Raw genomic sequence first — 25,756 nt, 5'->3', positions numbered from 1 at the left:
GGGGTCCCGCGCCCCGCCGAGGGTCCCTGGCTCCGCCCCGCCCCCTGACGTCACCCAGGTGGTCCCCCCTGGCGGTCGCGCCCTTCCCCGCCCTTCCCCGCGCCCCCCTCCGCCCCGCCCCGCTGCCCAATCGTCTGCCGGGGCAGGGCGGGGCGACCGCGCCTCGGCCAATAGAGAGCGGATAAACACGTCCTGGGGGCGGTCCCCGGCGCGCCGCGGGGTTGACAGGCGTGCCGGCGGTGCAATGGCGGCCCGGCAGCGCGGGGGCGGGGCGGGGCGGGGCGGGGCGGCGCGGGGCGCTGCTCGCCTTTTGTTCGGGCAGGAGCGGGGCGGCCGCCAGTGTCCGCGCAGGGGACGCGCCGTGCAGGTGAGCGGGGCTGGGCTGGGGTCGCGCCGGGGCTGGGCCCGGGCCGTGCCGCCGCTGTAGCGCCCGGGGTTGGGGCGGGGGGGGGGGGGGGGGGGGAGACAGGGGCAACCGGGCGTCCCGGACCGGGTGTGGCTGGGCTGGGCTGGGGGGACGCGCGGCTGGGCAGCACCAGCGCCCCGGGGCGGTCCCGCCACCGCCCGGGCTGGGGCTCCCGCGAGCGGCAGAGCCGGCCGGGGTCGTGCGCTGCCCGTGAGCCTGGCTCGTCCTGCGCGGGGCCGGGGAGAGCGTCGCGGCTGCCGGCGGCCGAGCCCGGCCCAGCCTGCGCGGATCCGGTCGGGCGGGTCCCTGGGGCGAGTCCCCGCGGGCGGCCCCGAGCCCCGCTCCCCGCGTCCCGCTCCACGCCCGGCGCCGCAGGAGCGAGTTTGCAAGTTGTGTGTGTCCGTGTGTACCCCCCACGCCCCCCCCCCCCCCCGCCGGCTCCCGGCCAGCGACCCCCACCCCGCGCCCCGGTGCGAGGCGGCGGCTTCGTCCCCGGCACCGCCCGGGTGCGCTCGGCGGGGCGAGGCGTGGCCCGGCGGCGGTGCTGCGGGCGCGGCCTTGGCTCGCTGAGTGCCCCGCCGCGTCCCCTCGGTGCTGCGTGCCCCGGGTCACACCGGTACCCGCCGGTGCTGGGGGGCTTGGCCTGGCCTTTCCCTGGGAACCCGGGGCGGGGAGGTATCGGGGGAGCTGGTATTGCCCGGCGGCTCTGCGGGAGGACCCGGCCCAGCCCCCGGCAACAGCCGGTGTCGCAGAGCGAGACTCGTCGGTCTTTCTGTCCCGTGTTTGGACGGGGGCAGCGCTCCGGTGGCGTTCGCTGCACGGTCGGCTTAGTGAATCAGATGGAGGGGTGAGGCTGGAGCGGCCTGGGGAGGGGGCGCAGGCTGGGCACAGGCTGTGGTTCCAGCAGCTCGGAGGGACGTTTGTGCCGTGGGTGGAGTGTGGGGACCGCCCGGGTGACCCGCGTCACGGTCGTGCCCCACCGGGTGTGAAGGCAGCAGCGTCCCTGTACCCCAGCTCTCCCGTGATGCTGTCGGGTACGTGGGCGAGCCCCGTGTCTGGGGCGATGTTCCCTGTCAGCATTCCCCACGCTGGAAGGATGGCAGGGCCTAGGGACGCCTGGTGACCCAGCTGGGTCTCACCACCGCGCCTCGCGCTCCAGCCCACGTCGTGCTGGTTTTGGCACCGCTTGCCAGCCCCGGCACCCGGCAGAGCTGTGTCTGCCTGCCATTGGGCTGGTGGGGAGCCGGGGGCGAAGCGTCTCCCTGCCAGCTGCCGCTGGGGCTGCTTGGGGGGGGGCTTTGCTCAGGGCTGACATCCGGATCTAGGGCGGGTGTGGTGCCTGTGGGGTCTGCTCCTGGGCCCGCTCTCAGGGCTGGCTGCCAGCCCCCGTCTGACAACGGGGCTAGGGAGATGTTAACCTTAACATCCCTTTCTGTGTCCTTGTCTGCGTTCCATCAGGAAGGGCACAGGGTAGCCACCGAAACTGGCTTTGCCTGCCTGAAGCTCGTAATCATTCATCGCCCTGGAGGATTTCCATAAAGTGTCATGAAAAACCCATTTTACTGCTAATTTGGCTTAAACAAGTTGGCCACAGGGATGTGAGTCCTCAGCGCTCCTGACCTCAGTGCCCAAGGGGTGTTTCCTCTGCGGGACTGGCTCCTGTGCAGGTGCTGGGGAGATGTGGGTCCCCGGCGCTCAGGGGGCTTGCGGGGTGCTGGGGGAAGGTGGGGCGGCTGCGGCAGGGCCCTGGCTTCCAGACAATGGCGTTTACGGTCTATTGTCTGGGCGATGTGGCGTGTCCTCACCGGCTCCAGGAAGTGCGTGCATCCCTGGTGGGGGTGAGCTGGGCTGCTGGGGAGGGGGGGGATCTGCTGGGGCTGGGCGTGTGAGCGATGTGTGTGCCATGCCTGGAGCCTCGACCACCTTGAGCAGCGCAGCCAGCTCATGGCCTGTCTGTGCCCAGGGCCCTTGGCAAATTTCCCCTCTGGTCCCAGTGCCGTATTTCAGTATCACACTCGGTGCTGTCCTAATCCCATTAACCCTCCCCTTTGTTTCCCCCACCTGAAGTCCTTAATCGGCTCTTGCAGCTGGGGCAGGCAGCACGGTGCAGTCGGGGCTCTTTGGGCTGGGGAGGCTCCGGTGGCCCTACGATGTTTTCCCTGCCAGGCTGTGGCTTGGCATGACAGCACTTGGTGGGATTTGGCTCTTTTTTATCTCACTTCCAGCTCTCTGGGGTTTAAGACTCGCTTCTGCTGGGCGCGCTGCCGCTCGCAGATGGCAGAGCCTTCGGGAGCCGAGCTGCCCTTGGCCCTGCTTTGCAAGCGGGGGAAGTGGAGGCTCTTCGCAGAGAACTTGCAAGACTTTTAATTGCAGCATCTGCACCGAGGCTTGTGCTAGTCTTGAAGGTTTAAATTAGTCTGGCTTCTAATTAGCAGAAGTTAAAAAGAAATTTAATTTCTATTAAAACAATGCCAGTCTGCCTTGGATGGTAGCTTTTACCTTGACTTCAGCGGGTGCTTTACCACCTGGGCAGGCCCTGCGATGGTGTGTGGGCACCCAGTGTCACCCAGAGCTGGGGCTTGGGTGGTGACCCTTGGCCCTGTGAGACTGTGGGGTGTCCACGTCTGGTCTGTGTGGATGGCAGCAGCTGGGATGGTAGCTCAGGGGATACTGAGGCTGCATTGATGCCTTGAGTTGCTGCTTTACTCCCCTTCCCCAGTTTGGTGATGCAGCAGAGGATGTCAGGGGCATGGCAGCTCAGGCATTCCCTGTCCAAAGTCTTAACACTTGGCCTAAGCAGCTAAAAAACCCCCATATCTGGCCTTAGACTGGGTTGGCTTTGGAGCTCCTCGGGTGCCTGGCTGGGCAGAGCTGCTCACCCCTCCACTCCCCACCTCTGGTGCGGGAATGCAGCACAGCGGGGGAAGATGAAGATGTTTCTAATTAGGCAGAGGCTTGAAATACCCTTCTAAACATGCCAGTCCTGATGGGGTTTGCTGCGGCTGCTGTCGGGCCCAGAGGCATTTCAGCATGCCTTGCTTGCTGGGGCTCTGGTGCTTTGCAGGCAGGGCAGGAGCCTTGTGCTGTGCAGGTGGGTGCTGGAGTCCCTGGCAGCCTGGCTGTGACTGTGCCTTGCTGAACCCAGAGAGGCCTCCAGCTCCTTTGAGACCCAGAGCCAGAGCTGGCAGCTGGGTGGAGGCAAAGCACTGGGTGCTTTCCGAATATCCCACGCCCTGGTGAGCAACCCTGCGGGAGGTGGGCAGGCAGTGGGCTGCTGTGCCCTCCTGGGGAAACCCTCTCTGGGGCCACAGACCCCGAGGGGTGGGATGTGCCGTGGTCCTGAGTGGCTTTTGAGGGTGGGTAGCTGGGTAAAAGCGCGTGTGCCTCAGCGGTGGGGAGAGACCTTTGGCTGCTGCGAGGAGCCCTGCTGTAATTGTTGTGACGCGCGGGCAGAGCCCTGGTGACAAATCATTAACTTGCTCCGACAGGCCGGGTGCTGACGGGTGTTGGTGATAATTTCTTGTGAAGCGTCTGAACTTTACAGATGTAATGCAATTGGATGGAGAAATTAAGCTGGGGCTCAGCAGCTCGGCGTCCCTCCCCGGCTGCCGCAGCTCCTCTGGCAGCAGCAGGGTCGGGTGGTGATGTCCCGTGTTCCTGGGCACCACGACTGGAGCTGGGAACAGCCTGCGAGCTCAAAGCCTGAATTTAAAGCCTGCAATTATCATGTTCTTAAAGGACACCTTGTTCTTTGTGCTCTTTAAACCAAAATAATGATTGTTTCTTTATCCAGATGGAGTTATTGTGATTAATTGCACTGTGCCAGTTCTCTCCATGGACAAGCAGCAAGTTCCCATCTCTCCCAGCAGCGTTTCTAATGAGATCGGCAAACTTTAACTGGGGAGGGGATGTCCCCATGTGGGTTCTCCCCACCCTGGTGCTGCTGCGGATGGCAGCACCTGTACCAGCACCTGGGGATGCAGGGAGGGGAGATGCGCTGCTAGAGCCCTTGCAGTGGAGGGGTCAAGGTTCCTGGGAAAACCCTACCTGGGCTGGGGTCCTGCCATGGGGCTCATCCCACCTGGGCAGAGCCAGCCAGGCACAGCACAAGAGCTGCTAGAGCAGAACCCAATCCCAAATCTGTGGGGCAGGGAGGTAATGCTGGGGGAGCCGGGGGTGAGTAGGGAATGCTGTGGGGCTCCCTGGGGAAGCCCACGCTACAGTGCAGCAGGCATTGCTCTGGCATGGTTCTTGCACGAGTCCCAGGCACGCGGTGTTTCCCAGGGCTGTGGTGCCCCGTGCGAGGGCTCAGCTGCCCTGCAGCATGCCGTGGGAGCGTGGGTGGGTGGGTGTCACAGGTGTTGTGCATGTTCTCACAACGGGAGAGCACTTGATGGATAATACCTTGTCATTTTGTGATGCCAAGTGCCAAAATATTGCAGCCTGGGCTTGGCATGTGCTGGAGCTGTCAGTAGCTGTTAATTCAGGTGGAAGCGAGCTGCTTCCAGAGGCTCGGGAACGTGCTCAGCTTTGATGGAGAGCATCAGCTGAGCAGGGTGTAGTGGAGATGTCACGCTGCTGGGGCTGGCCCCGCTGCCAGCACCCTGGTCTTGCTGCTCTGGGGGTGATGCGGCACCCCTGGTGCTGCCCGAATAGCAGGAGCTTCACTGGGGCTGTTGGCAGCTCAAATGTAACCTTGTTAGGAGCTGCTGAAAAATAAGGTCTTCAAGCCTCATCCAGCGAGGGAGCCCAGGTCTGTGAGTGGCTCTTGCTGCCTTCCCTGAGTGACCTGAAGGTGCCAGAGCTGGTGGTGTGGCTGGGAGCTGCTCCTGGTGTGAGTGTGGGTGAACAAAGGCTGTGGGTTCCTTTGTGCGCAGGGCCTGGGCCAGGGCGGCCGCACAGCATTACTGCCTGCTTTGGAACAAGAGCCTTGTCCCCTGTTGTCTGTCTCCTCCTCATTAAACTTCAAGCTGCTCTCCTTCTCCTTTGAATTCTTTCACTTATCTTCACTGTAAAGCCCCATTGAAAGGGCTCATGGCAGCCGGGATCTGACTCTAACGCTTCCCATTGATGCTGGCAAGGTCTTGAAAAGCTCCTTTCTCTGCCTCTTCCCGCTGTGTGCTCCTGCAAGGGATCCTCTTCAAAACCAGAGAAGCTTTTGTACCACGCTGGTTCTGTTGCAGTGTCTGCAGGAGCTTCGTTAGCTGCTGCCCCAGCTTGGTCAGCTGTCGGTGCGGTGGTGCTGGTCTGGGGGTCTCCAGGCAGGGGATTGCAGGGGGTGGGGGACCTTGGGGTGCAGCTCTCCTGAGTGCCCTTGCCCCATGGTGCTGAGGCCACTCTCCCCTGGCATTTTGGGTGGCTGCTAATCCCTGTTGGCTCTGGGAGGGTGGTGGGACTGGAGGTGGCTCCTGTGTGTAGTTTCTGAAACAGTCTCTGCTCGCACGGCGTTGGAATTGCCTCAGCTGCCTCTCTCCTTTTCCCTAGCAGCCTGAGTGACTGTGATCCCAGGCACTTACACGCTTCCTGCAGCTGAGCTCAGCCCTTTGCAGGATGTGGGGCTCCTCCAGCCCCACTGCCCTGCTCCTGGCAGGGCTGAGAAGGATGTGTGCCAGGACAGGGCTCAGCGCCGGGCTGCAGCAGCCCCTCTGCCGGCATCCCATGCCCATCCATCTGCCTCTCATCTGCCACCCCCAGGCCCTGGTCCCTGCTCCTGTGCAGCCCCTGGCTGGGACTTGGAACATGGGAGTGCTCTGTGCTCCCACCTTCTCACATGTTGAGTGTCACAGCCCCCCACCCCAGGGACTGCTGCCCCTCAGCAATAACTCTTGCATGAAGCCCCGTTCATGGCTTCCCTGGTGCTGCGCTGGGCTCTGCCAGCTGCATCCTGCCTGTGCAAGGCTGGAGGCTTCTCCTGCAGCCAGAGGGAAGGGCTGGTCAGGCCTGGAGCTGTGTTTGCTGGAGACTTCCTTTGCAGACGGTGTCCCGGGGGGAGCGATGCCGCCTGGACGCTGATCAAATGGCTGCGGGGCCGGATGAGCCGCTGGCCGGTGCCTTACGGCCGTGGGAGCTTCCTCTGCCTTCCCCCACTCCTGGCTGCGGGAAGTGGTGGGAGTGGGATTAACCTTCTCCTGCCTCTGCCCTGAGTGGGGTGGTTGATGGCCCCCTGCCTGCCCCAGGGCTGAAGCCCCTCATGCAGCTCAGCCCGTTGCCTGCTGTGGTGCTCGGGGCAGGCTGGAGGTCACCCCCAAAGCTGCTGTCCCCTCTGTGGGGTCCCGCAGGTCTGCCTTGCTCTTCCTTGGGGGGGGGTTGCTGTCCCTGGCAGTGAGTCCCATTTCCCTGGGGTCCCGGCTGGGCTCAGGTTGGGGAGGGGGGGCTCAGGTCGGGCTGTCAGCCAGGGTTTGGCTGTACTGCTCTGCCCCTGCTTCCTGCTCTGGCTGGTAACAGCCTGGTGGGAGTGGGGAGAGGCTTGGGCTCAGCAGCAGTTGTCCTGCTGTAGGTCTGGATGGAGGCACCCCCCAAGCACCCCTGTGCTCATGTCCCTCAACTACCCCCTGCTTATTCCTCCTGCCTGAGCTTGCTGCCCTCCCCTTCGCCACTGGAGCCATTCAGCCCCGAAAGCATCCCCTGCCTGGGGAACACGCTGCCTGTCTTGGTGAGGAGGAGGGAGGACATCTGAGGACAGAGCCTGGCTGGGAGACGCTCGTGTTGGGTGCCTGGCCCTCCCTGAGCGATGAGCAGAGGACACTTGACACAGGATTCAGGAAATGTCATCGCTGGCTGCTGGAGTGTCTGACATTTGCACCCTGTCACTTCGAGTGCTGCTGGGCTTGCTGGCTGCCTGTGGTGCTGAGCACCCCCTGGGTTGCTGGTGGGGGGGATGCTCCAGGGGAAGGATGGGTGCTGTCCTGGGGTGGTACCCTGATCCTATCTGGGGGGCAGCCCCCTGGCCACATAATGCCTGTCCCCTATGGTCCCCATGCCTGGACAGGTCCAGTGCTGTGCTTGTTGGCTTGGACCTTGTCTGGGTGTGGGTGCCCCAACTCGTGTCTGGGATTGGAGGAGCTTTGCTGCCTTTTGATGTCTCTGAGGTGCAGGTGGTGCAGACGAGGTTTAGGGGGTGGCTCATGCATAATGCAGGGCCCAAAGAAACTGGTGTCTGGGCTGAGCACACCGAGGTCTGGAAAATTCAGTACCTGTCAGGGGCCTGTCAACTGCAGAGCAGCCGGTACCCCTGACTGACAGCACAGGTACCACCAGCCCCACCTGCCAGACCCAGCGCTGCTGCCTGAGGGTCCTAGCCCTGCCTGAGGGGATGATTGCATCCTTGCACCTGTTTCCTGCCCTTGTCTGTGCTCTCCCTGCTTTTCCCTGTCCAGGACAGCTCTGCTGTCAGGCTGGGGGTGCCATATCTTGGGGGCAGCGTGATGGCTCATGCCAGGGGCTTGCCCCACCAGTGCAGCTGTGGCTCTCCTGGCTGTGCCTCCTTGGCTGCACTTTGGCATCCCTTTGATCAGTCTTCCTGACACGCTTGGCAGGCTCTGTCCCCATGGCCAGGGTGACCTGGCTGGGGGACGCGCTCTCTCTCCAGTGCTGATCCAGCAGCTCACCAGTACACGCATGGGGGTGTGGTGCTGGCACTCCCAGCTCAGCACAGGGGTTCTCCCAGCCAAACCCTGCTCTGGCACGGGGCTTGCCCCCAGTGCCATGTGTCACACACTGCCCTGATGTGCCAAATGGGATCCCCAACCATGCCCTACTGTGGGGAGCCCCCACTAGCCTCCATCAGTGGGCCCTCTCACTGCCCTATAAGCATGCAGTATGCACAGCCCATTAATGCCAGGACAGGGCTTGGCAGCTCCAGGCGTGTTGAATTCACAGGAGCAGCACCCTGCAGTGGGTTTGGGAGGGTGCTGGGGGTGGGCAGACATGGTGGGATGCAGGGTGCATCCATCCAGGGCAGGACAGGAGTCTGGTGGGGCTTCTGCCTGCCACCCAGCCCCTGCTCCCAGGGAATGTTTGTGCCAGTGCTGGGATTTCCCCTGTGAGCTCTGGCCTGTGCTGCCTGCGAGGGCTCGGCCGCTCCTTGGGAGCAGCCGGCAGCGCTGGGGCGAGCCACGCCAAGCCCCTACACGCCGTACCTTGCGCACACCGCGTCCTCGGCCACCACCCAACGCCCTGACTCAGCTGCCGGTGCGCTGAGGGGCCAGGGCTGGTGGGGGGCTCGTTCCCCCTTTCCCATACTCCGAAGAGGATGGTGCTGGAGCTTGGGGCCGCTGCGCCAGCCCGGCCAGTCCCCGTAAGCCCCGAGTTGTGCCGGTAGCTGGAGAAGAGCCAGGGGCATGTGGCTGCCCTGGTCCAGCTTGCTGCATGAATCAGTGCTGGTGGAGGTGGTAATTAGGGCTCTGTTGGGAAGCGCGGTCGCTGCTGCGCCCGGCCCTGCCGAGCGCTGGGCTGCAGCTGCTCCCTCGCTCCTTATCGCCTCTGAAACTCTGACTCATCCTTACCCGGCGCGGCCTCCGCGCAGCCGGAAAGGGGAAGGAATCCCAGCAGGCGCCTGCTGGGTCGGCAGTGGTGGGGCTGGAGGGGCACTGTCTCTGTCTGTCTGTCCATCTGTCCATCCCTGCCCGTCTGCCTCCATCCCTCCCGTGCTGGCTGTGCTGGGGCTGGATGTGGGGCAGGATGCGGGGCTGGTGACTCATGGCCCTGCAGCAGCCACCTGCCCCGATGAGCTCAGGGGTTAATCCATGAGCCATCCTCCCACCCCCTGCATCCCCAAATTAAAGACAGGGGAAGCCCAGCCCTGTTCGGGAGCAACCTTGACTGGTTTGTCCTGAGTTTTGGGCCATCAGCCTTATCCCAGCACCTCGCAGCCGCAGCATGGTGCCAGGCACAGCACGGGGAGCACCCAGGCACGGACCAGGCTGTGAGCACTTGTGGTGCTGAGCACCCATGGGGTGGCCGAGCTGGTGCCTTTGCCTGGTTATTTTTAGGGGCTTTAGGAGTGTCCCTGACGGCTTCTAAAAAGGTTTGGTTTATTCTTGGAGCCTCGTCCTTCTGGCTGTCCCCAGCACTCTGCCAGCGTCTGTCTCTGGAACTGGGCTTTAAAAAGCCAGGGGGGAGCCTGGTGCTGGGGGTGCCCAGGGGGTGTCTGTGCTGGGTAGAGCCTGCTCACACCTTCCCTGCCGTGGCGGTGTTGCGCGGCGGGCGCTGGCTGTCGGCTCAGCCAGCCACGGTTCGTGTCTGAACACGAGCAGCGAAGTGCTGAGCTGGGGGTTCGTCATCCTGGTGCCGCCTTTCATCTCACATGGGGGAGGAGGGCAGATAGTGATCTTCCAGGGGCTGCGTGGGGCTGGCTGCTGTGCTGGGGTCTGCTACTCACCGTGGGGCAGGCAAGGGGTGGGAAGGTGCTGCGGCATGCCGGGCTTGGCCAGGGGTGTGACTTTATCCCCGCACCACAGAGCAGCCATGGAGGTGATGAACATGATGGAGCAGCCGATCAAGGTGACGGAGTGGCAGCAAACCTACACCTACGACTCGGGCATCCACTCTGGCGTCAACACCCAGGTGCCCTCGGTCAGCAGCAAGTGCCTCGGGGACGATGATGAGGTCTATGGCAAGCAGTACACCATCAAGAAGACGACCACCACGAGCTACTGCCAGGGAGGAAGCCAGGGCCAGAGCCAAGCACAAGGTAGGGGCTGTGTGTGCGACTGAGCCCTCCACTGCCCGGCTTCTGCCTCCTTCATGGCCGTGCTCCTCCTGGGCACTCCTCCCTGCTGCTTCCACACCCTGGGAGTTGTTGCTGCCTAAAATACACTCCCTCCTGTCCCCCTTCCATGCCAAGAGGCTCTGCGGAGGGGCGGCTTGCAGCCCGCCCGCGCCGGTGCTGAGCTGTGCGCACACAGCCGCGCGCCGGTGGGTTGACTGAGGTGGGAACAGCTGATCCCGGCCGTCTGCTCCCTTGCCTGCTCCTTGGAAAACCTGTCTCAGCCTGGCTGGCAGAGCTGCTGGTGTGGGCCATGAAGCCCAGCCGGTCTTCACTGCTGCAAGGGCGAAGAGACAGGAGCAGCCCCCAAAGCCAAAGGAGAAGCTTCCCCGGGCTGTCTCTCTTAGACGAGGGCTGGTTGGCTCCATTCGCCTCTGTGGATCCCTTGGCAGTGATGGGAGGTTTAATCTCTGGGTCCCCGGGGGAGGCAGAGCCCATGGAGAGGGCTGAGCCCTGCACCTTCCCTGTGCCACAGAGGTGGGGGCTGCGGGTGGCTGCTGTGGCGTCGCTGCCCGGCTTGTCTCAGTGTCCCCAACAGAGAAGGCCTCTGTGTCCTCCTAATCCCCCAAGCCAGCTGGTCCCAAGTTGCAAATATCCGTAATTTTTTAATTAATAGGCCTTGTGTGACAACTGCCTAATCATGCTGCTTAATTGAGTGTTGTCTTATCTCTGTGCTGCCGAATCTGTTTACGCTTTGAAGCACCAGCTCCTTGCAGAGCGTGCTGGGACTGCTGACGTTGCCAGTGGTGTTGTGCTGAGCTCTTGCTCAGCTAATTGAAATTGAAAAGCTGGGCTCAGAGCACTCCTGGGAGAGGAGCCTGAGTCTAATGCTGCCTCCCCGTCCACCCCTGCAGCCGACATGGAGGCGCAGCTGGCCATGACCCGTGCCCAGCGTGTCCGGGCCGCTATGTACCCCGAGACGGTGGAAGACCGCTCTCTGCTCCTCACCACGCAGCTGGAGGGGCAGCAGACCAACGTGCAACGCCTGGCAGAGCCCTCACAGATGCTGAAATCGGCCATCGTGCACCTCATCAACTACCAGGACGATGCTGAGCTGGCCACCCGCGCCATCCCAGAGCTCACCAAGCTGCTCAACGATGAGGATCCGGTAAGGATGTGTGGCTTCCCTCTGCGTGTCCTTGGGCTCTCAGCTGTCTGGCTTGTGGGGTGTGTGTGTTCCCAGCCACTGCAGCACGGCTGGGCTCCTGTCCTTGCGGGGCTCCGTGGCTGCTGTCCGATCCTCTCGGCACAGCTCTGTGGTTGCAGTGACAGGGCTGAGCCCCCCAGCTCTGCCCACCGGTGTCTCCTTGCAGCCTGTCCTTGCTGCTTGGACACGGCTCTCCCACCCTGGCTCTCACAGACACTAAGTGCTTCTTCCCAGCTCTTGGTGCTCCACGAACCGCAGCGTAGCTGCCAGAGCATCGTGGATGAGGAGTGTTGAAACCCGCAATCCTCACCCAGCCCTGGGCCAACTCACCACACAGAGCGGGACCCTTCCTGCTCCCGCTCTGCTGGGTGGCAGTGGGACCCCCTCCCACCATCCGGCTCCTCTCCCCCCCAGGTGGTTGTGAGCAAGGCGGCCATGATTGTCAACCAGCTCTCCAAGAAGGAGGCGTCGCGCCGCGCCCTGATGCAGTCACCCCAGATCGTGGCGGCCGTGGTCCGCACCATGCAGAGCACCAGTGACCTGGACACGGCCCGCTGCACCACCAGCATCCTGCACAACCTCTCGCACCACCGCGAGGGCCTGCTCTCCATCTTCAAGTCTGGTGGCATCCCAGCCCTTGTCCGGATGCTGAGGTATGGGAGTGCCAGGGGGCCAAGGGGATGGCAGAGCTGAGCCCTCCCTCCCAGGTTGGCAGCCAGGCGGGGGGCTGATCCTGTACACGGGTCATCCTGCTCACACACAGACCAGGGAGTGGGACAGCCTGAGCCCTCTCAGCCCCGGGGGGAGGGTTCTGCAGTGGGAGCCTGCATGGGGGCGTGAGGAGGGGAGCAGCCCCCACACTGCACTGTCTGTGAGGATGGGGCTGGGGTTGTGCTCTGTCCCGAGGACAGGGTGTCACTTTCCCGGGGCGGCTGGGTCCTGCTGGGTGAGAGTCAGGACTTGGGGCAGCCCTTGTGGGCTCAGCTGCTGGCCCCGGGAGCCCCCAGGCAGCTGTCTGTGCTGATGCGGCTCTGTGCTGCCTGCCTGCAGCTCGCCGGTCGAGTCAGTCCTCTTCTACGCCATCACCACCCTGCACAACCTGCTGCTCTACCAGGAAGGGGCGAAGATGGCTGTGCGCCTGGCCGACGGCCTGCAGAAGATGGTTCCCCTGCTGAACAAGAACAACCCCAAGTTCCTGGCTATCACCACCGACTGCCTTCAGCTCCTCGCCTACGGCAACCAGGAGAGCAAGGTGAGCCCGGGCTGCCCCGCGACGGGGCCCTGCTGCAGGGATGGCAGGATGGGGCCAGCCCAGCCTTGCTCCTGGCAGGTGGGGTAGGAGCTCCCACCATCCCAGCTCACATCCTCTGGCCTCAGCGCAGTGGAGCGGCTCTGCTGTCTTGCACACTGCCATGTCCAGCCTCTTGCAGGGCCAGCATCCCTGAACATGTAGCCTGTCCCAGTCTGGCCAGCAGATCAGCTCAGCTGGGTTTGTCTCCTGGCTGCTCTGGGGACAGTGGTTGCACACAGCTCTGGGGGGTTGCCCAGATGAAGCACTCCTGGTGCAGAGGGGCTGGACCTCCTGCCTACCCAGTGTCCCGGGGAGCTGGGGAAACCAGCCATGGTCCCAGCAGCCCAGAGCTGCTGCACACCCCAACCCTGCCCTGTCTGTCCTGCAGCTGATTATTTTGGCCAACGGAGGACCCCAAGCCCTGGTGCAGATCATGCGCAGCTACAACTACGAGAAGCTGCTCTGGACCACGAGCCGGGTGCTCAAGGTGCTTTCGGTGTGTCCCAGCAACAAGCCTGCTATCGTTGAGGCTGGTAAGAGGGGCTGTGGGATTGCTGGTGGCAAACGGGAGGCGGGTGGTGCGGTTGGGATGGTGCAGCCGAGGGTGCTGCCTCGCAGCTCATGTGCCAGATCTGCACATGCCCCTCTCAAGACAGGTGAGCCCACCTGCATGTGGCCTGGTTTCTGGCTCCAAAAGCTGCTGAGGTGCTTTCCCAGCACCGTGCATGGGCAGGATCTGGCCTGGGTGGCCAGCCAGGAGCTGCCTTCCCACTCTGTGTTGAGCCTTCACTAAGCAATGGGGCCACATTGTGTGATGGGGTGTTGGTTGGGTGGTCCTCAGCCCACGCTAGCTGTGCAGACCCGCTGTCCCTGCCTTCTCCTCTGGGTGTTTCCTGATGGCTGGTGTCTCCTTCCCTGGCAGGCGGCATGCAGGCCTTGGGCAAGCACCTGACCAGCTCCAGCCCCAGGCTGGTCCAGAACTGCCTCTGGACCCTGCGAAACCTCTCTGACGTGGCTACCAAACAGGTGAGCCTGCGGGACCCCGAGTCGTGCTTCAGTGGGACATTATAGCTGCCGGGTGCTTGAGCTGCTTGTGCCAGGCTGAATCCAAAGCATCGTCCTCGTGCCATTTCCCGTGCCCACGAGCCACTGGCTCTGGCAGTGCCAGTGCTTGGCAGAACGAGGGGATGCCTAGCTGTGCTTGAGCCCGGCTGCAGCAGGGGTTTGCCAGCCATCATGGGAGGCTGCTCCTGGCCCTTTCCATGCCGGTCAGCTGCCAGGCACCAAGGCTGCTTGTGCTCAGCACGGCATCACTGGGACTGCCGCTCACTCTGACTCAGGGATCCCGGCAGCCTGCCCAGGTCCCCTGCTGCCTCCATGGCCCCGTCCCCAGTGAGGGAGCTGCCCTGAGGTCAGAGCTGCTGTTACAGTGTGGAGGCGGCTGTGCCCATGGGGCTGAGCCGCTGTTGGTGCGAGGGTGACTGCTGGCTGGGCCCTGGGCTGCACTCCCCAGCCCTCTGCTGCCTCCTGATGTGTTCCCCATCTGCTGGGGCCGCCTCTCGGTGCAGATTAGCGCCTGATGTAGTGTGGAAACTATTTGGGCTGGCTGTAAACGTGTAACTGTCCCTCCCCTGGCTCCCTGAGTGAGGGGGAGATGTGGCTGTGGCGTCTTTAACTCCTTCCTGCCCAGCTGCTGGCTGCCTGCTGGCATGGCTGGGGCCGGGGTCACCCCGGGACCCTCAGGGAGCGCTGGCGGCTGCGCTGTTGGCACGTCCTGACAGGGAGAAGCTGTTGGAGTTGATAAACTTTTAAGTGAAACTGCACATGTGGAGAATGCTAGTTGCTCACACCGTGCTGGCATGGTGGAGAAGCAGCTCTGATTGCAAGGGGGATGGGGCGCGTGGGAGGTGAAACACTGCCTGTCCGCTGCCTGCTCGGTCCAGGCAGAGCTGGGGGGGTGTGGGGCCAGGATACAGTGTGCTGGGTGGCAGGCGTCTGCAGTGAGAGGTGTGCAAGCACCCTGGGGCTCAGTGAAGAAGGTGGCAGCTCTGGGAGGAAGAGCACGGCCAGGGGTAGATGCTCTGTGCTGTGGCAGGAGCTGTCCTTGTGGGAGGGGGCTTCTCCTCTCCAGGGCCGGGTGTCTGGTCCGTCTTGGGGGCAGCTCTGGCTCCCCTTGCCTGGACAAGAGACCCCAGGGATGGCGTAGGGCTGCAGCCCAGCCTGGCCAAGCTGGGGTCGGGCTGCTCAGGGTCTGGTCTGACATCCCGTTCCTGCAGGAGGGCCTGGACGGCGTCCTCAAGATCCTGGTGAACCAGCTGAGCTCTGACGATGTGAACGTGCTGACCTGTGCCACCGGCACCCTCTCCAACCTGACCTGCAACAACAGCAAGAACAAGACGCTGGTGACACAGTCGAACGGGGTGGAGGCCCTGATCCACACCATCCTGCGGGCGGGTGACAAGGAGGACATCACCGAGCCGGCCGTCTGCGCTCTGCGGCACCTCACCAGCCGGCACCCTGAGGCTGAGATGGCACAGAACTCTGTGCGCCTCAACTACGGCATCCCCGCTATCGTCAAGCTCCTCAACCAGCCCAACCAGTGGCCACTGGTCAAGGTAAGAGGCTGGGGGGCTGTTGGGAGCCAGGCTCCTGCTGGGACATGCTGATGGGGGTCTGCAGCTGGAGATGCAGATCCACCATGGTGCAGGGAGCGGTGTGGGGAGCGGTGGGAGCTGCTACGGCCCTGGTCCCTCTGGGCTGTGTCTTTGATGGCAGCTAATGGAGGAAATGGCTTGGCTGGAATCAATACTCTTCCCGGCCTCCCCCATGGGGAGGGGGCGGGATCCGGTGTGGGAGGAAGCTGAAGTCAGCCTGCACCACGGAGGGGGATGGGGAGGAGGACAGTAGGAGGGGGGGCCCAGCCGGCCGGTTCCATGGGGACCACATGCTGCTCTGGTCCATGGCCGAAACAAATCTCTCCTTGCCCCCCTCTCTCCTCCAGGCTACCATAGGCCTGATCCGCAACCTGGCCCTGTGCCCGGCCAACCATGCCCCGCTCCAGGAGGCTGCTGTCATCCCCCGCCTGGTCCAGCTGCTGGTCAAGGCTCACCAGGACGCCCAGCGGCACGTAGCAGCCGGCACGCAGCAGCCTTACACAGTGAGTCCCCGTGGTGGGGTCTGTCGGGGGTACCCCTCTGCCCTACTCCTGGCATCCCAAAAGCCAACCCGTCCCTGGGAGGCTGTCCTATGCCCCCACTGAGCGCGTGTCCCCTGGCAGGACGGAGTGAAGATGGAGGAGATCGTGGAGGGCTGCACAGGGGCACTGCACATCCTGGCCCGGGACCCCATGAACCGCATGGAGATCTTCCGCCTCAACACCATCCCTCTCTTTGTGCAGGTCAGGGGCTGGGGGGGACGTGGGCGTTGTGCTCTGCCGCTGCCCACCCACTCAGAATGTGGTGGCCCTGTGCCAGCTGCTTCATGTACTGCTGGTCTCTCCTGACAGCTCCTCTACTCACCGGTGGAGAACATCCAGCGCGTGGCAGCTGGTGTGCTGTGTGAGCTGGCCCAGGACAAGGAGGCGGCAGATGCCATTGATGCTGAGGGGGCCTCAGCTCCGCTGATGGAGCTGCTGCACTCCAGGAACGAGGGGACGGGTGGGTGACACTGTGCCTTGCCCTGTGCCGTGACGGGGACTCTGCCACCTGGCACTGTCCCAGCCGCAGCTGCTCTGAGGGGGCTTGTGGTGTTTTGGTGCTGCACAGCACCGGGAGCTGACCCCGCCACCCTTTCCCTGCAGCCACCTACGCGGCCGCTGTGCTCTTCCGAATCTCAGAGGACAAGAACCCCGACTACAGGAAGCGCGTCTCCGTGGAGCTCACCAACTCCCTCTTCAAGCACGACCCAGCAGCCTGGGAGGCGGTGAGCATCCTGCTGGGCGCGGAGACCAACCCTGTTCCTGGGGAGGGCAGGTCCTCCTGGGACAGCCTGTCCTGCCCCCAAAATCTGCTGCTGCCTCCAGCCGGAGCTCGGACAGGAGCAAAACGCGACTGGGGGAAGCTGGGGGGTGGATGGGCGGTGACCTCTGCTCTCCAGCAGCCCTGGGTCACAGTACCCAGTACCTGGCCTGGGCTGGGTGCCACATGGCCCCTCAGCGTCGCGCACACATGAGCTCGAATCCCCTCTTCAACTGTCGCCTTCTTTCATAGGCTCAGAGCATGATCCCCATCAACGAGCCCTACTCGGATGGTGAGTACGGTGCTGGCATTCCTGCTGCATCCCCTCACGGGCTGTGCTCCAGCAGGGGTTGCCTCATCTCTCCAAACCAGGGGGGCTTGAAACCCTTTCTCAGGGGGTTGCCAGCAGAGCACCAGCCCAGCTGGCCTGGGAGTGCTCAGTGGGGTGCTCAGCTACCTGGGACCACAGCCCATTTTCCTGAGCTGGCCCAGAGCCGGGGGGCAGCTGGGTGACAGGGGCTGCATGCTGGAGCAGGGCGCCCAGGAGGGAGGTGGCTGAGGTTTGGAAAAGTCTCGCTGGTGGGAGCTGAGGTTGTCGCATCCCTTCCCCACAGAGCTGGACCCCGGCTACCGCCCCATGTATTCGGGTGACATCCCCCTGGACCCCATCGACATGCACATGGACATGGATGGGGACTACCCCATGGACGCCTACAGCGACGGCGTCCGAGCGCCCTTCGCCGACCACATGCTCGCCTAACCCACCCGCAGCCCCCGCACCAGGTAGTGGCTGGGGTCTGCGCCGGGGTGGGTGCCTGGGGGAGGCGGGGCTGGCTGCTGGCACCCGGAGTGCCATGGGTTCCCTGGCACTGCCACAGGTTGGCATTGACCCCACCATGAGCGCGGGGGTCACTGGGCTCTGTCTCCTTCAGGGTCCCCCCGTGGTTGCGTAACAGCAGCTCTCTCATGCCCCACGCAGGTGTTTCCTCCACGCAGAAGAGGGTGGCCCCAGAGCTGAGCGTTTGCAAGAAGGACTTGAGAGACAGAAGTGCCTGAGAAGACAAACTTTTCCATTCCCACGAGAGGTTTTATTTTTAGATTTTTTTTCTTCACTGTGGGTCTGTGGAGAAGGTCCTTCCTCCTGGGACTGCTTCGAGCACCTACTGCCGCATCCAGCATCCAAGATACTGTTTCTGAAGCTTTAAAACACACAAACCCTGCACCATTAGCGACCTTTCATTGGCAGAATAGTCTTTTCTATGAATATATATTTCTTTTTTATTTTTAATATGGTGCCAGCGGCTTTTGCCGTCTTTCAGTTTGTGCTTTCTAACTTCCCCATACCTGTTCTGTGCGTTAGTGTTCTAGGAAAGGATCTAACACGGGAGAACCCTTTGCTTTCTGCAAACTCCAACTTAATCAGGCCAATCCAGAGTTTGCTGAAAACAAAAGGGGCCACGTCCCAGGACCTTCGTTTTAGCCATCGGGATGTCTGCAGTTTAATTCTTTCCCATCAGCCGTTGGGGAGCTGACTTTGTGTACCCGTATCCTACCATACCCATAGAGGAGTGACTCCAGCGTTAGGAACCGTGTCCTTCTACCGATCTCTGTTGCACATTTTAATCCCTTTCCCTTCTTTTTGGTGAGTGGTGTGTTTTCCGTCCCCTCCCCCCTGATCTAACACATTTTTTTAAAGGCTCTAGATCTGGTGGTGGGTTAATGCTGCTGCCGGAAAGGGATGGACAGTTACTGGAGTGTGGTTCAGGAATGGAAGATTTTATTTCCGTAAGTTGTTTTTGTATAGACCAAAGCAAAGAATAAAATAACCCCCCAGCCCTGTGTTGCCCTGCGCGTGTTCTGTCGGCTGGGGAAGGTTGGCGAGACCCTCGGGGCAGCCGGGGTGAAGGTGACCCTCACCCTCCTCGGGCTGGGTGCTGGTGGACCCCTCCTGTGGGGCAGGATGAGCTCATTCCATGCTTGGTGCCTGGCTCAGGTGGTGACAGGGGGACAAGCGGCTTGGGGACGGTGCTTGGCCAGGCACAGGCCACCCGCTCACATCCCCGTGGCACCGGCAGCAGCTCTGTCGCCACGCTGGGTCATTTGCATGCCGGCTCCGTTCAGACATCTGTCTGCACTGTTGGGAGGTAAAAACTCCCAGTAATTAAGAGGCTTGTTCGTTAGTATCACCGGTGTCTCCTCTGCTGCTGTGCAGAGCTCGCTTTAACGAGCTCTGGGGATAAAGGTGCGAGCCCTGCTGATGGAGGGAGCGAAGCCTGGATGGAGCTGAGAGAGGCCAGGTTCGAAGTGATTTACTCAGCCCTGGTTGCCTCCTTCCGCAGCCCCGCTCCGCAGCGGGAACAGATGGCAGGAGGAAACGTTCTGGGCTGAAACGCTGACTGACAGCTGCTCCTGGGGAAGCGGCGCCAGGCGGGGACCGTGCTGGGAGGTGGAAACTCTCTGTTCACAAAGTTCCCCACCAACTTCAGGGCTGCCCATCTGCTCAGCGGCCTCCTCACCATGGGAATGGGGCCAGCACCAGCCTCTGCCGGCTGCCCCAAGCTGTCACATGGCACCTTTTTGGGCTAGAAGGTGCTGCCTGTGCCCAGGGGCAGAAGGAGGTCGCCCACAGCAGCTCCATGTGAGACTGCAGGCGGGAGCAGTGTCTGCTGGGGATGGAAGGTGAAGCGGGGCTGGTCCCGGCTGCCCATGTCTCTGTCCCAGGTGGGTTTGTGCCTTATCCTGTGCCCCTGTCCTGGGGGGATGACTGGGGGATGGCTCCTGTGCAGGTGCTCCCTGGGTAAAGATGGGGAACCCGGAGAGGGGAGTCGGGTCACGCAGTGATGTCTGTGCTGGTGGCTCAGGATGCTGTGACATGGGGTCAGCTGGAGAGCTGATACATCACCCCCAGCCCTCAGCTCTGAGCTCTGCCTGCTGTAGTGCAGCTCTGTCTGCGCAGGACACTAATCAGCCCGACACGGCTGCCACCAGCGCAGGGAGAGGGGGAGACGTGATCAAAGGGAACTGGGAACAAAGTCGCAGCCGTTCCCGCTCGCTGTCAGCATCAACCCCCCTCCCCTGCGCCGTCCTTGTGCAGTCGCTCGGCTCTGCCGGGGCGCCCAGCCGTGCCGCAGAGGGAGGCGGGGACACGGGGAGGTGGGTGCCCACCACACGCTGCTGCAGAGCGTGGTAGGACGTGGAGCCTTGCACGTCTGGCGGGACACTCCGGGATGGTCCCGGTAGCATCCTGGGCTAGGGCAGAAGCAAGCTGGGAACAAAGGCAGCAGGAGCAGGGCTGGCTCTGGGGCTGTCCCACCGGCTCAGGGGCACATCCTGCACTGGGCTGAGCTCCATGACTGCAGCCAGGCCCTGGTGCAGCAGGGATGCGGCTGCGCTTCCTGCCGTGGCCTGTGCCAGGAACCAGGGACAAACAAAACAAGAGCTGCTTTCCGGGCAGCCCCAGCAGAGCTGAGTTCTTCTGTAGGGCAGCGGGGCTGGAGGGTTCATGGGATGGGATGGGGGGCAGGCAGCCCACTGCCTGTTGCAGCCACTGCCAGAACAAGGGGATGATCAGTGACCTGCAACAGGAATAAGCCCCATGTGGGGTGGGCACACAAGGTGATCCAGTCAGACCAGCCCTTGCTGCAGAGATGCCCCAAAGCATCTGCCCCGGGACCCGGGACCGCGGACAAGGATGTGTCCCTGGCCGGGGCAGGACTGCACACCTCAAGACCCCACAGCCCTGCCGCAGCCAGGCTGGTGGGGGGCAGGCAGGGATGGATGAAACCTGTACCAGGACCGCCGGACTTGTTTGCGGGGTCCCCGGGGAGCTGCATCCCCCGGGGAGCGGGGGGCAGGGCCTGGGGGACTCCCCGGGAAGCGGCGGGGCCCGGACTACAGGTCCCGGCATGCCCGGCCGCTCTCCGCACCTGCCCGGGGAGCGGCTTTTGTTATCGGCGGGGCCCCGGGAGCGATGTACGAGGGCCCCGCCGCCGCCTCCGCGCCGGGAGCAGCGGCCAGCGGTGAGTTCGCCCCGAGCCCCGGCACCCCCGGTGCACCGAGCCCCGCCTACCCCTGGGACCCCCCCGGTGCACCGAGACTTCTCACCCCCCCCCTCTCAACCCCCCCCCGGCATCCCCCGATGCACCGAGACCCGCTACCCCCCTCCCCCCGGCATCCCCCGGTGCACCGAGCTCTGGCCCCCCCGCACCTCCCCTCCCCCCGGGGCGCACCGGGTCTCTGCTGCCCTCGGGGTCACTGTGCCTCCGGCCTCTCGCTTTCCCCCGGACGCACCGAGCCCCCGGCACCTCCCGAGTCCCCGGGAGCCCCGGGTGGAGCCGGTCCGGTCCCCGCCCGTCCCCCTCGGCGTTAGCGTCCGGAGCTCGGGGTCTGCAGCAGGGACGGGGGCCCGGGGGTGCCAGAGATCCCGAGGGACCCTTTGGCAGGCTGGGGAGGGGGCTGGTGGCGGGGGCTGGGGTCTGGCCGCACTTCGTGGTCCCCGGTGCCTGTACCAGGAAGTTCGCAGGGGAGCGGGGAGGGTTTTCCTGCTCTGCGGGAAGAGCCTGACGCTGCGGAGGATACTTCTGCAGACCAAAGGAACGGGGAGGGGGGCTCAGCCCCTTGGGTGCATGAAGCCCCCGGTGCGGTTGGTCCCGGCGACGTCTGCGGTGGGGGCCGAGCGCTGGGTGCCAGGGGTCACAACTGAGCAAGGTGATGGAGCCAGGGCTGAGCCGCTGGGAAGGCAGGCAGCACAGGATGAGGTGCTGGGCAAGGGTCTGTGCCCCGACGGCCTCGGGTGCAGGCACAGACACTGCTAACTGATGCTTCACTCAGATGCTGCCTCCTGGGGTCACCAGAGCATCCGGAATGGGATCTGATGGGATCACAGCCGGACTGTGCGCGTGCCCTTCCCAGCACAGCAGCAGGGATGGATGTTCACGAGACCAGCCTGAGGGTCTCTGCAGGGACCCCTCTGGTGACACCCCCTGGAAGGGGCAGGGCAGGTCTGCATTTACCCCCATCCCATCCCACTGCCCCATTCTTGCCCTGACCCCACGTTGGCCTTGCTGTTCTGCAGCCCCAAATCCAGGGCCTTGCAGAGGCTCCTCACCACCATCTCCTCCCCAGCCCCAGGCTCCTGCCGCAGCAGCTGAGGGGAAAAAATATCCTGGAGCAAGCCCAGCGCCCCAGCACCGCTCAGCTGCTGCCAGCATCAGCACCTGGGTGGGGAAGGGGCTTTGGGTGGAGCCAGCACGACCCCTCGGCGAGGCTGCACAGGCCAGGAGGTGCCTGGGCAGGAGCTGCATGACGGCATCAGCCGGGCAGAGAGCAACAAGAGCAGGTCTGCACGAGTACCTGGGTGTGTGCTGAGCCAGGGCCCTGCTTCTCCTGCCCCACCATCACTGTCCCATGCTCCAGGACCACCATCGTGCTCTCGCCCAGCTCCCTGCCAGTCCTGTGGGGCAGGTTCCAAGGTTATGGGGCAGCTGAATGATGGGGACTGAGGGGACAGTAGGGTCTGGGGCCGATGGGAACTGCTCACACATGTCTGAACAAAGTCCCCCCTCAGGGAGAGGTAATGTACGTGCAGGAACTGGGCCAAAAGCAGACGCAGGGTTCTGGCAGCCCTGGTCGGGTGCTGACTCACCCACCGGCTGGGCTTCCTCCCCAGAACCAGCAGCACTGTGGGGAGCAGGACAGCCGGCACCTCAGCACGGTGGGTCCCCTTCCTTCTCTGGCAAGAAGTGTGGAGGGAGAGGGTCTGTGGGTTTGGGGCTGGGGAGCTGTTCTGCGGACAGCACAGTGCGGGATTGGGCCGGTAAGTCTCCTGGTCCCGGTGCTGTGGGGCAAAGGGCTGTGGGGCTGTGTGTGTACTTTGGGGTGTCCCTGCTGCCTCGTGCCCAGTCCCTGTGCTGGGAAGGACCCAGCCTTGCTGGAGGGAGGTGTGGAGTGACCTCACCCGGGTGCTGTGGACATGACAGAAGCCATGAGCACGTGCCAGGAGGGAGGGCAGCAATGCTCCAACATGAATGTGCTCCGGGGATGGGGGCCCTGGGGTGTCCCGGAGGTTCTGCTGCTGCAGCCCCTGCTGCAGTGGAGGTGGAGGCATGAGGCTTGTGTAGGAGGCTCCCACCCCATGAAGCAGAGGGGCAGCAGTGCCAGCAGTGTCTGCAGCCCAAGGCAGGGCCACTGGAGGTGGCAGGAGCGCAGGAGTGGGCTGGTTTTATGGCCTGTCGCATGATGTGTTTATGGCTGGGATGGGACGGCCATGGATGCTGCCCAGCCCTGCCCTGGGCAACACGGCAGGTCCCTGCTCCACATCCTGGTGCTGATGGGGTGGAGGATCGCAGCCGAACTTTGCTCTTCAAGGTGGGGCTACCGCGAGAGACGCCGGCACCACAGCTGTGGCCACCCACTGCCGGGCAGCTGTAGGGCTCCTTCTGCCCGTGCCCACAGGCAGCGACCTGGCTGCCATCCTAGGAGGAGCAGGGTCCTGCCCAGTCCCTTTGGAGCATCCTGTCCCCTGTCTGGTGTCGGTGCTGATCTGGACATTTCCAAGTGTTTGGTGCTGAGCTCCTTCACATCTCGCCGCAGAGGCAGCATTAACCAGCTGCACTGACCAGGTAAGCTGACCCCTTGCCATCCCCAAAACTGCTCCCCATTCAGCAGCAGGCAGGGGCTGAGTTAGGGCCTGCCTGGGCACTGGACATCCCTGCGGTCCCCCTGTCCCCACAGCAGCCCATGGGCTGCCTGGGGAGTGGGGATGCCTGAGCCCTGGCTGTGCTGTCCAGGTCTCCACAAGTCCCCAAACCTGGCTGATGCTACCCCAGGGAGGAGATCTGGCCAGCCCGAGGGATGCAAGGGGACATGCAGATGCTTTAGCATGTGACTGGGGTGCAGGATGTGTCCCCAGTCCCCTGAGCATGGCCCTAACAGCTCCTTCTCCCCAGGCAGGGGCCAGAGGAGGGACTCTGCTGCCCACCAGCACTGCTCCAGGGAGCCAGGGAGGAAGGAGCTTCTCCCCATGGCATCCGGGCCCCCCACGTAACGTCAGCCAAACTGGACACCGCGGTCCCGCGAGAGAACCCCCCCGGCCAGTGTCCACCCGCCTGCCACCTCCAGCCCAGCCCGGACTCACCCACTGCTGCCCTGCCCCATGTCAGCCCCACGCCCCATGGCTCGGCCACGGGTGGACACAAGGATGCCGCGACCATCACTGGTGGGTAGAGCCGAGTGGTGCTGGTGGGTGACCCTGGGCAGAGGAGCTGGGACAGCTCGGGCTGGTCCTTCATCATGTCCCCATGGCTTGACTGGAGCTGAGCCGCTGTCCCCCCCACCTCTTGCCCCACACAGCACCCCCGGCCTGCCACCCTCAGCCCACTCGGCCGGGCAGAGCGTGGCCAGGAGATGGCAGCAGGACCCTGCCCGCAGTAAGCGGGGCGGGGGGCGGAGAGGGGAGCCGGGGAGAGCCGGGGCGGGGGTCCTGTGTGCCACCCCGTGGGGGGGACCCCCAGTCCCCGCACAAGTGGCTGCAGGGACAGCCCCAAACCCCCAAATCCTGTCCGACTGGGCTGAGGGACACAAGGGAGCACTCCCTTGCCACGGCACCCCTTTCCTTGCCGGGTGCCCCCTGCCCTCGGCTGAGGCTGTGCCCCCCGTCCCCAGACCTGTGCAGCGGTGATGTCCCCGAGGTGGAGATCATCAGCCTGCTGGGTGAGCAGCTGCCGCGCTACACGCTGCGGGCCGACACCGTCTTCGGCTACGACCACGGCGACTGGCTGCGTGTGTCCCACGGCCCCCCGGAGCCGGTACCCCCCCTCACCCCCCTGCAGATCGAGGAGACCCTGCGGTACTTCCGTGAGTGACGCGTCCTGCGCCGTGGGGCCGGTGGGGATGTGGGGTCCGGGCGGGGCCGGCCGGGCTGGGTCAGGGCCCCGAGGGCAGCGCGGGAGCTAATCGCCGCTAACGGGATTGACGGGCTGGATTTCCTCGCCTGGAACATCCCGGGCTAATTCTGGGAGCAGCTTCTGCTGAGCTGAGGCAAACGCTTGGGGAGAGTTTCTGTCATCTCCCGGGACCCCCTGCACGTCCACACTCCCCCGACTCCGTGCTGTGGCTCACCAGGTGGGGGGACATCGGTGGCCCCAGTGCCGCTGCCCCACCAAACCGACAGCCAAGAGGGGTGTGGGGCTGCTGCTTTCGGTGAAGCCCCCAGAGCCGCGGGGTGTGGGTGCCCAGGGGAGCCCCCCCAGGTCAGGCGGGGGCGATGCTGTGGCAAGGCCTGTTCCTGGCGTGGGGTCGGGGTTCAGCGGGGGGCACAGACGGATTATCTCTGCTTTGCTTCTGCCCACGTGTGGCGGGGGCAGGATTAGAGCGAGGGGCTGGGGGATGGATGTGGGGCAGCAGGAGACAGATGGGGCTGAGGGCTCCCACCCCCACCCCCTGCCTGCCACAGGCTGGGCTGGAGACAAACCCTGTGGTGGTCGTGCCCTACCCATCCTTGCAGCCTTCCCCAGCCAGCAATTCCCCGCCCTGCTCAGCAGGCAGGGCGGTGTAGTCCCCTCCTCAGCCAGCAACACCCCTACCCTGCAGCACCAGTGCGAGGGACTGAGCCCCAAGCCCCGTTTGTGTGCGGTGGGGCTGGGCGCGCCCAGCTCAGCGGGACCCCCGGCACCCCCATCCCCTGTGCCGGGAACAGCGGTGCTCAGCGCCGAGAGCCCCGCGGGTCACGTTTCTCCGTGCCTCCCATGCTGCTCCCATGTGCCGGTGTGGAGGGGGCCAGCGGCGCCTCATCCCTTTACCCAAACCTTTAAGCTGCCGTTAGAAATAGCCCCCCCTAATCTGCTTGCGCAGAGACGCGGGGAACCTGCCCGGAGGAGCAAAGCCCTGGGCAGGGGATTAGGGAGAAGCGGCTCCTGCATGTCCATGCCATGGCACACACTTGTGTCCAGGGGGTCCCGGGGATGGTGCCCACATGAGCTGGCTGGGTCCCTGCCCCCACACTCGGCCACCACTGGGACAAACACCCGCGAAAGGCGAGGGAAAGGCTGGGGCTGAGGGCACCCGGCTCCAGCCCCCAGCTCCGGGAGGACTCCAGTGCTTATGACAGGACATGGTTTGGGGTCGGGATTTCAGCGGGCAAGAGTCCAGCAGGCAAATAAAGCCACCGGGGGGGCAGCTCCTGCCCCAGCCT

The 25,756-nt window shown here is 63.9% G+C and overlaps 1 protein-coding gene across 4 annotated transcripts; it reads left to right on the top strand.

Annotated features, from left to right (window-relative positions):
* The first annotated feature begins 320 nt into the window (after positions 1 to 320).
* Positions 321 to 18,394, top strand: JUP (junction plakoglobin). 4 transcript variants are annotated; one of them, XM_084275314.1, is made up of 15 exons: positions 321 to 367; positions 9,865 to 10,097; positions 11,027 to 11,280; positions 11,734 to 11,972; positions 12,370 to 12,571; positions 12,999 to 13,143; positions 13,533 to 13,636; positions 14,887 to 15,225; positions 15,612 to 15,767; positions 15,888 to 16,007; positions 16,116 to 16,266; positions 16,410 to 16,531; positions 16,819 to 16,858; positions 17,181 to 17,349; positions 17,546 to 18,394. In XM_084275314.1, the coding sequence occupies exons 2-14, from the start codon at positions 9,872 to 9,874 to the stop codon at positions 17,324 to 17,326; spliced, it is 2,244 nt and encodes a 747-aa protein (XP_084131440.1). In that variant the 5' UTR covers positions 321 to 367; positions 9,865 to 9,871; the 3' UTR covers positions 17,327 to 17,349; positions 17,546 to 18,394. The 4 variants fall into 4 exon arrangements, with proteins under 4 accessions (XP_084131440.1, XP_084131439.1, XP_084131437.1 ...); XM_084275313.1 differs by lacking the exon at positions 321 to 367 and having other exon boundaries at positions 9,688 to 10,097; positions 14,890 to 15,225; XM_084275311.1 differs by lacking the exon at positions 321 to 367 and having other exon boundaries at positions 9,688 to 10,097.
* The last annotated feature ends 7,362 nt before the right edge of the window (positions 18,395 to 25,756 follow it).

The sequence above is a fragment of the Gallinula chloropus genome (genome assembly GCF_964237585.1).
Source record: "Gallinula chloropus genome assembly, chromosome: 26".
In the NCBI taxonomy this organism is placed as follows: Eukaryota; Metazoa; Chordata; class Aves; order Gruiformes; family Rallidae; genus Gallinula; species Gallinula chloropus.
The sequence above is the reverse complement of the archived record's forward strand: the minus strand, read 5'-3'. Positions and strand labels throughout refer to the sequence as shown.